This window comes from Centropristis striata, chromosome 1 (genome assembly GCF_030273125.1).
Source record: "Centropristis striata isolate RG_2023a ecotype Rhode Island chromosome 1, C.striata_1.0, whole genome shotgun sequence".
Lineage (NCBI taxonomy): Eukaryota > Metazoa > Chordata > Actinopteri > Perciformes > Serranidae > Centropristis > Centropristis striata.
The window spans coordinates 19,214,220-19,227,226 of record NC_081517.1 but is presented as its reverse complement, the minus strand read 5'-3'; the positions used below and the strand labels follow the sequence as shown (position 1 = coordinate 19,227,226).

Genomic DNA, 13,007 nt, shown 5'->3' with positions numbered 1-13,007 from the left:
AGTGTCGTAAAAAGTAAAAATGTACCTCTAAATAGTATACAGTAGGAGTATAAGTAACATCAAATTTAAATATTCATTCATTAATTTATATATATATGTGTGTGTGTGTATATATATATATGTATATATATATATATGTATATATATATATATATATATATATATATATATATATATACGTACGTATATACGTCAAAACTGTACTTAGATGCAGTACTTGACTAAATGTACATTCCACCACTGGTTTGTGCTCACTCCTTACACTCCCTATAGCGCTGTTTGAATGTAACTAACTAAGTACTTCTCTTGAGTACTAAGTACTCAAGTACTGTCAGGATATCTTTTCGGAAAGTAAGCATATCTGCTGCTTAGATTTTTTAGACATTCTACTCAAGTAAGAGCAGCATACCATGTTTAGAAATAGCCTACTCTGTAACAAGAAAAGGGCCAGCATTCCGAATCTTACTGAAGTAAAAGTACAAAGGTATTAGCAATAAGACATATTTAAACTTCTGCTATACCCCTCTTGCTGGTGAAACTCATTTTGTAAAGACATGTCCCCCTTTTATTAAACCTATGCTTAACATTAAGGAGTCTCTTGAGATACATTATCTTGTTTTGTTTTAAAAATTAGTCATCATAACTCCTGAGTTGAGAATGTTGATAAAGGTTTTGCAGTGTTGCTGTTTATAATTAAATAAAAGTTCTGAATACCTTGTACATGTACACTGTATAAATTAGCAAAAGAAAGTCAAACATTTACAAAAACACTTTATTTCTCTGCAACATATTTCCCTTCAGTCCCTTCCCTATAACTTACCAGAATACTGTTCAAAGTGCCTTTACATGGGGAAAACAGACTGGGATAACACAGCTTGTAAGCAGGTGTGCTTCAGATATGAAATGATGACAAAATAAAATAATACTGGCAGGCACTTCTGTCGCTTGAGGTATGAACAAAACAAATGAAACAAACAGCATCATAGACTAGTCTCTAAAGGCATTTGCTGGCTGTGTGCAGGTAGTTGAGGTGTGGGCTCCACACAGTGCAGTGCCCAGGCCTTTGGCTCTACTGGTGGAGCATGCTGTCAGGTTTGGGATAGCCAAACAGCTCAAAGTCTGGTTCGTACAGCTTGTACAGTTCTCTCCTCATTGTTATGGGAATCTGTGCAAACCAGTCTCTTTCCCAGCTGGCTGCAGTTCGGTTTCGAGCCCCTGAAGGGAATTGTACCAGGTGATCCACTTTCAGAAGCTTCAGCAGGTGCTCCGCATCTGTTTCCAGGGTTTCTAGTCGTCCAATGAAGTCGTATTTTACTTGGCAGGGATGGCACAGACGGTACACCTGAAGACAAAAAAGCAGGTATTTCATTTTAAAACTGTGTGTCTGACAGTGTATGTAATAGCTGCTTTTGTCCCATGGATATTTATATAATATACTGTATATTGGTATACACAAAAACCTTACTTGATTTACTGTTTTGTGTTTATTACCCCAAATGTTTTGGCTACACTGCCCTCATCAATGATCATGAAAAGCAGAGGTAGGAAAAGGAGTTGCATGTTCGGGGATTAGAGATTAAAATACAGAAAGATTTTGTATTTCAGTGATGTATATTAAGCACCTTGGACGGTCATATTTCCTAATTTGGGAAGTCCTCCTTTGACTTTGGTGATTTTATGAGCTTTAAACTGTAATCTGGAAAAAAAAATATGGACACTACAAAGAAAATGTGGTGTATTTTACTGCTCAGAGTTAAACATGGTAGATCCTGTTTGCAGGAAACAAACAGACAAACTAACTGAACTAAAAAACATGATCTCCTTGGCGGGAGTAATAAAAAAAATACTTCTGAGACAAGGCGTATCATGCCAAGCCAGTTAAGTATTCCACATGATGCAATCTGCTGCTGAAATGTTCATGTTTTTTTAATCAAATATTAGAATTGGAACTGACAGTATTCTACAGGTGCAGTCATCCTTACTTCTTTTCTCACTAACACAAACTTATACATTAACTTCTGGTGTATTAACTGACAAAATAGTTCAATGTCTACATTAGTACACTGTGTTTGAATCATAGAATTACTTATATAGTATATAGTATGAAACTGGGACTCACACAAAGAACGACAGGCTTCAATATTATTCTGATAAGGTCTTTTAAAAAACGGAGGTGAAAGTTGACTAGGGCTGCACAACCAACATAAGTGCTGTTGAAATTGCAGTATGGACAAGTGCAATATCCAAATTACAGGAGCCACAACATTTCTTTAATGCAAATATGTGTCATAACACCGTTCTGTATCAAGTACTGTGGTGCTGCAGAGATTTTCAGGCCAACAAGTTGTATTCTTTAAGAAAAAAAACTTTGTTTGCTACATATCCATGAAAAATAAATCATAATTTTAATACTGGATCAATTAAAATTAGAATAAAGATGTAAAATATAGCATTCCAATATTGTGAATTATACTGTCATTGCTATATCAGCTAAAATAATCACAATGAGAAACTGTATAAAGTGTAGTGCTATACTGCTGTGTGAGATAAATACCTGCCGCCAGTGTTCATTGAAGATGCTCTCCTTCTCAGTCTCTGGATCCAGCAGATATGTGATAAACTGCTGAAACGTCGGTTTGATTCCCGCTGCAAATGCCTCAGCCGCTGTCTCTGGCAAACCAACTGACACATTCCCATGACGACGCAGCATGACCGAGCCAAACTGCTTGTAGAAGTCCTCATTGGGCCTTTAAAAGCACACACAAATACACACACTTATGATAAATTCCCCCCAGATATGATAAGACTGTTTGATCTCAGGTGAAGCTCAGTCCTCAGCCTCACCCTCAGCTCAAACACTTACACAGTCACACACCCACTCTCTGTGTAACCACTATTAGACACACACCTTCCAAACTTGTTCCTGAAAGCCGAGATGAGACGAACAAAAGGGTCTCGTACAAAGAGAAACTTTGTGTAGTGCTGGAGCTTGAGCGCCATCAGGTGGCGGGACAGAGAACCATAATGGCGCCAAAACCTGGCAAAAGACACAAACAGCACCATGATCGAAGATCTTTTATACAGTATGGTTAAATATGTAACATGTGCATTAAAATGTCGAAGAACTTCTGAGACTGCCTGAAAATGCAAACATTTAAAAAAAAATGTAGAATGAAGTTTACCACAGATCAGATCAGTGTTGTATACTGCATATTTTGTTGAAATGTACTCCCACTTCTGTGCAAAGCCTACAAAAACTGACTCAACATTTTACACGATGGTGCACGACTGCCAAACTAAAACTTTTTTTATATAACAAGGAGAGAGACAAAGTTATTGACCGCCTTAGACAGGAATATCGTACTTTGCTGTCTTGATGCATGATTTCTGTAAGATAGATGTATGTGCAAGCTTTTTCATGTCTGTGTGCATGAATGTCAAGTGAAGCCAAATCTGAAGATGAATTTGTTTTGTCATGTTTATTTCCTGTTTATGTATACTAATGGCAATAATGTTTAGAAAAAATGTCTTAAAATGACTGCACCTACTTTATATGTTACATATTTTGCTGAGTTGCGTAATTAAATGATCCCGGATGTTCTCACCCAGAGAAATCTTTAACTCTTTTCCAATGAGAGCAGCTGGCAGTAGGTCCAAAAGTCCCCGTAAGTCACCAGATGATGTCATACACTTATTTGCATATTTGTGACGCAACCGACTTTAATAGTGTGGAGAAAATAAGGATTTTTTGCCTGGAAGCAAGAGGAGAGAAAGAAACCTGAGCTGTGGACTGTGATTACCCTGAGCAGCATGCATCAGAAGTAATTATAGTAGACTAATATTACTTGCTTTTTGCCTGATGGTCTGAATTAGTCCATAAATTATCACTAGAAATAAATTAAGTCGCTATGATGGTCTGAAATGTCCCTAAATACAGCAAGAAAGTTGCCAAATTGACAGTGAAGACAACTCCCATGATTCCACACTGCTTCATGACGTCATCAAAATCAGTCTTTTGTAATTGTTTTGGTTGGGAGACCCCTAGCAGCAGAAATTACACACAGTGCCTTTAAGTCGTGATTATAATTCTTCTGAATCGTTGCTGTTTAGTCTCATGCTATATTTTTTGATAAAGTTACTATGGCACCACTACTGACTTGAAAACAAAAATCAGTACTTAGTGGGGAAAGATGTGTCTTGTTCTTGTACATGAGTGCAGATAGAAAAAACACATGTTCAAAAACACACAGCTCCCCAGAGGTAGAGAAAGGTCTGTCTGTGCTGCAGCGCCAACCCCCCGCCTGTCGTTTCCACTCTCCTCTTCCAAGTGTCAACCCGGTAAATAACTCCTTTAGCTCACAGACAGCTTCTCAAACACAGTTTCAGTATAACTGCCTGTTATCTTACACTGTGTAACTTTTTATTAATTAATGACCCTCTGAGAAGGAGTGGAGACAGAATATCTATAGAGAGTAATTTACTTAAGTCAGTTCTGCTCTGACTCTTTCATTTACTGGTGGGTTTTCCTTTGTTGTCATTGTGGGATTGAGGTGTGTGGTTTGTTTGGAATTCCAGTCATTTTTCAGCCTCTCTTTTTTCCATGTTGACTTGTTTGAGAGGTTTTTACTGAGTTGTTAAAGAAATTACAGCAGGGGTTTGGTCTCTCTGTTTTGGAATTTGGTTTGTGTAAGCCACTTGTTTTCTTAAAAAATGTGATTTAACTCTAAATATATTGTTTTGTCCTCCAGGACTGTTCCTTCAGTTATATAGCCACACATAACATTTTGCTCAGATATGCAAAATACAACAAAAAGTGCTCTTCTGAATTAGATACTTATGGTACACAGCATACTATGAGATTTGTCACTTGTTGCCTCTTGAGTGCTGATGACCATCAGCTGCATATTTAAGCAGCACTCCTCTCTACCATATTTTTGCTGAGTTATATAACACATCTGTTTTGCTCTATCTGCTGCCCAATAATTAAAGAATATGCATTTTTATAATGTCATTCTTAATTTGTCTTCATTAATTGATGCTTGCCCAGAGCTATAGGAGGATTAAGGATGAGATGAATGATAAAGTGCAGCTGCTGCAAATAATAAAATCAATTTCAGAGGAGGGAAAACTGTTACCACGTTCATTCTACAATTACACCTGACAGATTATTAATGCTGAGTCTAACAGATTTTAGGCTCCATAACTTTTAATGTGATTAATGTAATGTTTTTCATCATTGTTTTTTTGCAATGGGCATTGGCCAATGCCTGTTCACTCATGAGGCAGATTAACAAAAAAAAAATGTCTGCTGCAAGCACATGGAGGTAGCCTTGTCAGTGTGGCTGCTGTAGAAGTTAACACCAGGGATGGCCACTACACTAATATTGTTTATTTTGTCATTTATGCAAGTTTACAAAATTCTGTTCTCTCTCAGAAACAAGGAGATGCTCCTGTCTGCACATAAAAGCTTTTGTTGAGTGCACTTAAATTCTATTGATTTGATTGATTTGTATTGATTTTTTAGAAAGCCCAGAGTTAACCCTGAAGATACATCGCTGACTGCAAATCCTGCTTCATAGTTCAGGCTTCTGGCTGTGGCCCTGGCTAACACCTATATATAAAACATGAATAGATAGATGACATAAAAACACTTCTCATCAATTCATCTCTCTGAGTATTTACATGTGTGTCATACTTGGCAAAGGTGAGGTGGAGAGAGGAGTTGTGCACGACGTCAGGAGGCACAGCCTCTGGGTCAGTGTACGGTTTTCCTGAGGAGGGCGAGATCAGAGACTGAGACAAAACCACCATCACTCTCTTCCAGTTGGTGCACGCCACCTGAACAGAGAACAACAATGGAGGGAAATAAGAAAGGAAGACAAGGCGCTAAAGAGAGACAAGAGGCGCCGTGGTGTGTGTTGTAAAATGCTTGAAGAAAAATGAAGAACTGTGATTGTTTTTGTCTTTCTTGCCATTTTTCTTACCTCCACACACAATGAAGTAACTCACAACCCACATGCAAAACACCACCCACGTTTACACACACACACACAGGCAGCTGTACCTTGGGAACATAGCAGTAGATAATCTGGTGAGTGTCATCCACTATTAGGTGATCGAGTTCTCTGTTTGGGATCTGCTCAAACGGCCGAGTCCTTCCTGGGAATTCAAAATCGTCCTTTCCTGAACACACATCCATGACCCTCTGCTTCCTCGCCTCCTGCTCACTATCAGCAGTACTCGCCTCCTTCTCCTCATCCTCCTTTATTTCCTCCTTTGTCTCTTCTTGTTTTTCCTTCACCTCATCCTCTTTATGCTCCTCAGCTGCTCCCCCTGTCTCCTCAGGCACCAGCGTTGTACTGGGAGCAGTAGTGGAGACAGTGGAGGAAGAGCTGGTTTTTGCTGTGCTGGTGGTTGTTTGGTGTGAGGCCCCAGCAGTCGTCCGAGGGTGTGGTGACTCGTGTTTGGGCTCCTGCAGCGGGTAGAGGTTGAAGCCCCCGACGTCGTCCCAGTAGACAATGATCAGCAGGATCATAAACAAAGAACCCAGGAAGAATGCCACTCGCAGACCACGCCATGTTCCCATAGTTATACTCAATCCAGAGTCTTGATTGGTGCGAAAAAGAGGAAAAGGTTATCTCAGCTCCATGATAGCAATCTATTGCGGAAGGGCACGCTTCCTGCTTGACAGCTGCAACTGAAAGAAAGAGGAAATGAATCAAAAAGGACCCTGTTGCTCTTTCACAATCTAAGCTGCAAACCATAAAATACAAGAACTGGATTTCATAGACAGTGGAATATCAGATTTATTAATCAGGAGGTCACATCTGATATAAGCATGTCCATTTATTTACACAATAACGACAGAAAGTAAGCATATTAGACCTAATATGGTATTACAAGTGCTTATTTTATCAGCTCCATTACCAAATATTAAGCAGTGCTGTCTAATGAGACAGCCTTAAAAGCTTTACTAATGGTTTCTAACCAATCTATAAACACTTCATACATCAGTAGAAGCCATTAATAAGAACATGATCTTGGTTTCCATGTTGTGAAAAAACTCCCTTTGGCTAATTCTTTTTATTTGGTAATAATGTCAGAATATTTCTTGCACCCTGAACTATGTAAGTGACAGGTGCGTTGGTGGAGTAGACACAGGTTAAAAGAAGAGAAGACACACTCACACTATGTGCACTTGCTCAATAAAGATACTTTAAGACTAAGCTTTGGTCAAAGACCTTCTCCGGGTATATTATTGACAACAAGAATCAACATCCTTATGTAGAAAAGGTAGACTGAACTCTACCCTTGTGCGGGTGTCTTTTCTTGTTTTAAATAATAGTTAGGTTATAAATAAAATTTTTACATTAGCAGATATTCATTTGTAATAATTTGCAATAATAAGTATTTTATAAAGAATACCCTAACAGTTATAAGGGTATTCTCTAATCTCGTTTCAGAAATCTTTAATCTAGTTCCAGGATTCCAGAATTCTGTAATGAGATTCTAGAAATTCTGAAAGTGAATACTCCAATTCTGGTACAAGATTCGAAAATTCTTAAACAGGATTCTCGAATTCTGGAACGAGATTCTCGAATTCGAGAATCCTGTTTAAGAATTTTCGAATCTTGTACCAGAATTGGAGTATTCACTTTCACAATTTCTAGAATCTCATTACAGAATTCTAGAATCCTGTTTCGGAATTTTTGAAACTTGTACCAGAATGCTAGAATTCCATTTTAGACTTCTAGAATCACGTTCCAGAATTCTAGAATCCTGTTTCAGAATTCTAGAATCTCATTACAGAATTCTAGAATCCTGTTTTGGAATTTTTGAAACTTGTACCAGAATGCTAGAATCCCATTTTAGACTTCTAGAATTTCATTCCAGAATTCTAGAATCTCATTTCAGAATTCTAAAATCTCTTTTCATAATTCTAGAATCACGTTCCAGTATACTAGAATCGTGAATTTTAGAAACTTGTACCAGAATTCTAAAATTCAGTTTTAGAATTCTAAATCTCGTTCCAGAATTCTAGAATCCGACAGTTCACTACAACACCTCTACCATCTCTGTTCTTTGTGTACACACAGACAAAGATGTACAGTGTAACATTCTATGAGCTGCCTGGTCGCCATGGCAACAGAAGGCAGTGGCACTAATTGTCCTATATCCAATGGTGAGGTTTAACCCATCAAAATCATGATGCAAATAACTACACTAGACTTAAATCAAATAAAATTCCAACATTAAATTCTCTATATACATTCTCCAGCTGACTGCCTCACATCTGTTCTGTCAGGTGAATTTTACAAAACAACCATTCAGGTAATTGTTTCATCTGAGGATTGTAATTTGTAATAGGCAGTACAGAATTCTAACAAGAGGAAAGAAACAGCCTCTAGTGACATTTTAACACACCAGAAACAAAGAAATATGACAAACATTATAAGAAGGTTGATATTTAATGTCTTAAGGAGTTAAACAGATCACCCATAGTTTATGTGGTGGGTGCTGTTTTCACTCAAAATATTAATGCAGAATTAATTGGAGCGGGTGGTGTTTATAAATGCCAGCACGTTGAATAAATACATACAGTATGAAGGAACATGCAGAGAAGTGTGAGCTAGAATTCTGCACAGACTTGGAGGTAGAAAAACCCATGTAGGAGTGAGCAATAATAATCATCTTATTATGTTGTTACACAATTCTCCAACTTGAATTGTTTTTTAAGCTTTTGTTTTACACATTTAAAGCACAAGTAAAAATTAAAAGAAATTAAAAAGTGAAGGTGGAGTAGCATATAGAAACTCTTATCAAGCAAATACTGTTACTTTCTAATAACACTCAGTTACTCAAGTAGAAGCAAAAGTTGGACCAATACCAATTGTTCTTCAAGTTTTGATACAATTTTATAATACTTAAGACTTTCACTTATACTGGAGTAATTGTATATTGTTGTATTGCTGCATTTTACAGAAGTAAAATACCCCACTGGGAGCCAAATGTAGCCGTATACATTTTTGAAAATGTATTAATCCAACTTGTGGTGGACAATGACCACAATCTTCATTTAAAGGACCACATTTTTAACCTAATATTATTTTAAGTATGTCCTATAAATGGTTTTGACCTGTGTGGATCTACCCTGGGGCCGTGGGAACCTCAGGCTCCGCCCGGGGCACTCAGCTGTCACAGAGATGTGAACAAACGGGCCTGTGGGGGTGGAAGCAGCTTCAGTCCAGTGCCCGCTGGAGGGTTTACACCCCTTATTGTCTGTCCCATAAAAACATCTGCTGCCGGGGAAAATAGTGGAAAGAATGACGGTCCTAATAAAACCAGAAAAAGAAATATCCAGCCAGGGGGCAGAGCAGATCAGAGTCATCCGGCTCATATTTTTAGAAAATTATTGTTTTTTTATGTGGTGCTTCTTCCACAAGGTTTTAAATCTAAACTCCACGTTGACTGGAGGGGCCTATTTTGGAGACATCAACATCCACAAACTCTCGTGTTTTGGCACGCACTGTACTTACTAACACACGTGTGCAGAAACACGCGCAAAAAGAAGGAAAAAACATTAAATATTCTTGTGAGAAGTTAAATCGTGTCCGCGGAGCTCAGGGACAAGTTTGTAGTTTAAGTTTTTACTTTAAAAAATAATTTCAAATATTTATAAAGGGAGGTGCAGACTGTTTTATTTCAGTTAGGCTAATATTTTGATTCGCTCGCCATCACCTCCTCCCAGTCCTCGGTTGGAAAACAGCCTTAATTTATACAGTACACAGGTTACAATGTGCCCTTTCACCGGCCACACTGACACTGTCCCTCTCTCATGCAAACGGACAATTTCCTTTGACTCCACACGACAGAAACACTCAACTTATTTTCCTCCAGTGTCATTCTTTTTTCTGCCCATGATCCCCGTTATCATGGTCCCCTTTGAGGTGTAAGAAAGCTCGGCTCTGTTCCCTTTATGCCCTTCACTCCGGGAGCATCACGCCGACAATTAAACCAGTCCGGACATGAATCTGTCTCTGAGAGAAAAAACATTTAAAATGAACTCAATGTTTGTTTTTTTTCTTACCCGGCAGATGAGCTCCATGGTGCCGGTTTGGGGAGCTCTTTGTCGCCTGCTCGGTCTCGCTGCGCCTCCTCTCTGTCTGTCCGTCAGACCGGTGATGAGACCGGGTGGGCACGACAGGACTGTGGCGGTCTTCGCTTTCCACAGAATGAAAGCCAACTCTCGCGATATTTGGCGTCAGACCATCCAGCCACCTACTCTTCAGCACACACACTAGTTTTACACACCACACATGCTGCCTGTCACAAATTTAGACTATGAAACCATAAACCCGCCCACGCAGATGGGACTCAAAGTAAGGTCCTGGGACCCCCAGGTGCACAGGTGGCCTCAGTGGGGCGCCAAAGAGATCAAAGGATTAAAAGGTTATGCTGAATACAAATAAAAATACTTATGAGTCAAACCTATTAGATACTTAGTCATATAATAGTCCACATTATGAGATAATACGTTCATTTAAAATGATGATATAGCCTACTCAATTAAAATTAGGCCATATGAGATAGTAAATCAGGACTATGAGATACTAAGTCAATATTATGAAACACTCAGTTTTTTTTTATGGAAAAGTAAGTCAAAATGACCACATACAAAAACATGAAAGGTAATGCAATAATTCAAATAAAAATATGAAATTTATAATAGAAGGCAGAAGGTAAGTCAAAATGGTGAGATAGGAAATTAGTTTTATGAGATATGAAGTCAGTATTATAAGACACTTACTTATTTTATTATACTATTTTTCATGTTAAAGGGTATTTTTTAAGGAGTTTTTCCTTATCCGATGTGAAATTTAAGGGGCAGATGGTGTTGTATGCTGTACATTTATGATTTTGGGCTATATAAATAAAATGTAATTATATTGAACTGAATGACAGAGAAAGTCAAAATAACCACATATATTAAAATTATGAGAAAAGCTAATATGACAAAAAATCATATTCTGAATCAGAATTATGACATACTGAGTCAAGATTAGGATATAGCCACTAAGAGGGTCCGGGGTAAGACAGCATTTTGACTTTTGACATTAGTATTTTTATTTTCACCATGCCTAACATTCAGGGTGTGTTCCAATACTCATACTGCAGACCACAATATTCAGTATACCGGAAAAAGATTTAGTATACAATACATGGTGTGTCCAGGGGTTGCACAGTTTTTAATAGAACAAAAGCACTTTTTCAAGTGCTTGAACCAAACATTTCCAGACTTTCACCAAATCTCCACAAAAAGTGCAGAAAACAGAAAATGAATGAACTATTGGTGGCCTTTCCGCCAGCTTTCATGAAATTAGAGCATTAGTGGATTTAAGCTTTTGGTGTTTATGATGCTCTAGTTTTATGATACTGCATATAATTTTAAGGTGTTTCTCTTAATTGTAATTCAACATACGTGTAGTAAATAAAGTAAAAAAATACTCTTCAATATCATACAGTCCAACATAAGTAAAAATTAAATAAAGTGGAGTCAAACACCAGCAACCATATTGTGGAGATGTTCATTGCCGGGCTGTTACACTGAATTGCATTACACTCTACAGGTGTTTTCTGCAGTGTACATGCTCTCTTCTTTTCTGAACTTTTGTGAACTCGTGGTTGAATGAAGCGCTGCCTCTTAATGAGTATTTATAACATCTGTAAGTTGATAGGAAAATGATGGGGTGGCTGCTGCCTCCACATCAAAAAGACCAGCGGCTCAGCAGCAGCCTGTTGAAAGTTCAGACCACACAGATCCTGTTACTGAAAAAAAAAAAAAAATGTTAGTAAAGGTATTCCCCCCAGGGAGTGGAAAGCCTTAGTCTGTGCCACAACAAGTTTATTAGATTCACATTTTGACCAGGGGATCAGTATTAGTATGAATCATTGCCAGCTCAGTCTGAACAGGCTATGTTTAACACACAAGGATGATAAACTGCAGTGGTGCAATTCTGATGAAATCCAAAACTGAGTCACTTCTCTCACCCAAAATAAAACGCTTGTTGTAGATTTTGGATGGACTCAAATGGCTCTGATGGAAGATATGTCTGGGGATGTAACTTTTAAGTCTCACCGGCCACTTTATTAGGTGAAGCGAGTAACGAGTAATGTAACATCTGAAACCAGTCTAACCATACTCCTCTGACAATCCATTCCATTCTCCTCTGTAATCAACAATACGTTTTCTAAATGGTTTATCCAAAGTGCTTTACACTACAGATGGCACTCATTCACCCATTCACACTCACAGTCATACTGGTGGCCGAGGCTATCCTACAACGGTGCCACCTGCCACCATTGGGAATTTATTCATTCACACACCACAGCATCGGTTGGCCATTTGGGGTTCAGTATCTTGCCCAAGGATACTTCAACATGTAGGCTGCCATGGTCAGGGATCGAACCAGTGAACTTCTGATCTACCAACTGAGTCACAGCCGTCCCTTCTCCAATAGAACAGCCGCTCACTGGATATTTTCTCTTTTCCAGACCATTCTCCTAGAGATGGCTGTGCGTTTAAAGTCACTTAAATCACCCTTGTTCCCCATTCTGATGCTCGGTTTGAACTTCGTCTTCACCATGTCTACTTGCCTTAACGTACTGAGTTGCTGCCGTGTGATTGGCCGATTATATATTTGGGTTAATGAGCAGTTGAACAAGTGTGTATAAAAGTACAGTGAACATCTGTATGTACATTAGGTGATTTGGTTAGTCAGGTTAAAGGAATGAACAATTTAAGTTAAATGTTGCTGTCTCATTAAGAGCTATCTGCTCTCTGCATTGAGCTGCAGAACTGGTTTGTCTTTTTAACAGTGACGTTAATGTTTATTATGAAACTGTACTGTAATTATGGACACTGGCCAAGCAAACCTGCCACCAGGCGTCCTAACTAAAGTCTTCAGAACAGTTTATTTATCCCATAAAAAAGAAATTATACTATATCT

At 38.3% G+C, this 13,007-nt stretch overlaps 1 protein-coding gene across 1 annotated transcript; it reads right to left on the bottom strand.

Moving 5' to 3' along the window:
- Nucleotides 1-760: 760 nt before the first annotated feature.
- Nucleotides 761-10,501, bottom strand: LOC131975949 (carbohydrate sulfotransferase 12-like). The gene is made up of 6 exons (XM_059338828.1): nucleotides 10,088-10,501; nucleotides 6,065-6,697; nucleotides 5,696-5,838; nucleotides 2,909-3,037; nucleotides 2,555-2,747; nucleotides 761-1,342 (listed from the first exon to the last, which is right to left on the bottom strand). Exons 2-6 carry the CDS (start codon nucleotides 6,584-6,586, stop codon nucleotides 1,070-1,072), a joined length of 1,260 nt encoding a protein of 419 aa, XP_059194811.1. The 5' UTR covers nucleotides 6,587-6,697; nucleotides 10,088-10,501; the 3' UTR covers nucleotides 761-1,069.
- Between the last annotated feature and the right edge of the window lie 2,506 nt (nucleotides 10,502-13,007).

Coding starts and splice junctions, on each gene's coding strand:
- LOC131975949 (XM_059338828.1), bottom strand. CDS start 6,586: ATGGGAACATGGCGTGGTCTGCGAGTGGCATTCTTCCTGGGTTCTTTG. Junction 3,038..5,695: donor CTCCACCTCACCTTTGCCAA/GTATGACACACA, acceptor GTCTTTTGCCAG/GTTTTGGCGCCATTATGGTT. Junction 1,343..2,554: donor TCAATGAACACTGGCGGCAG/GTATTTATCTCA, acceptor TTTTGTCTTCAG/GTGTACCGTCTGTGCCATCC.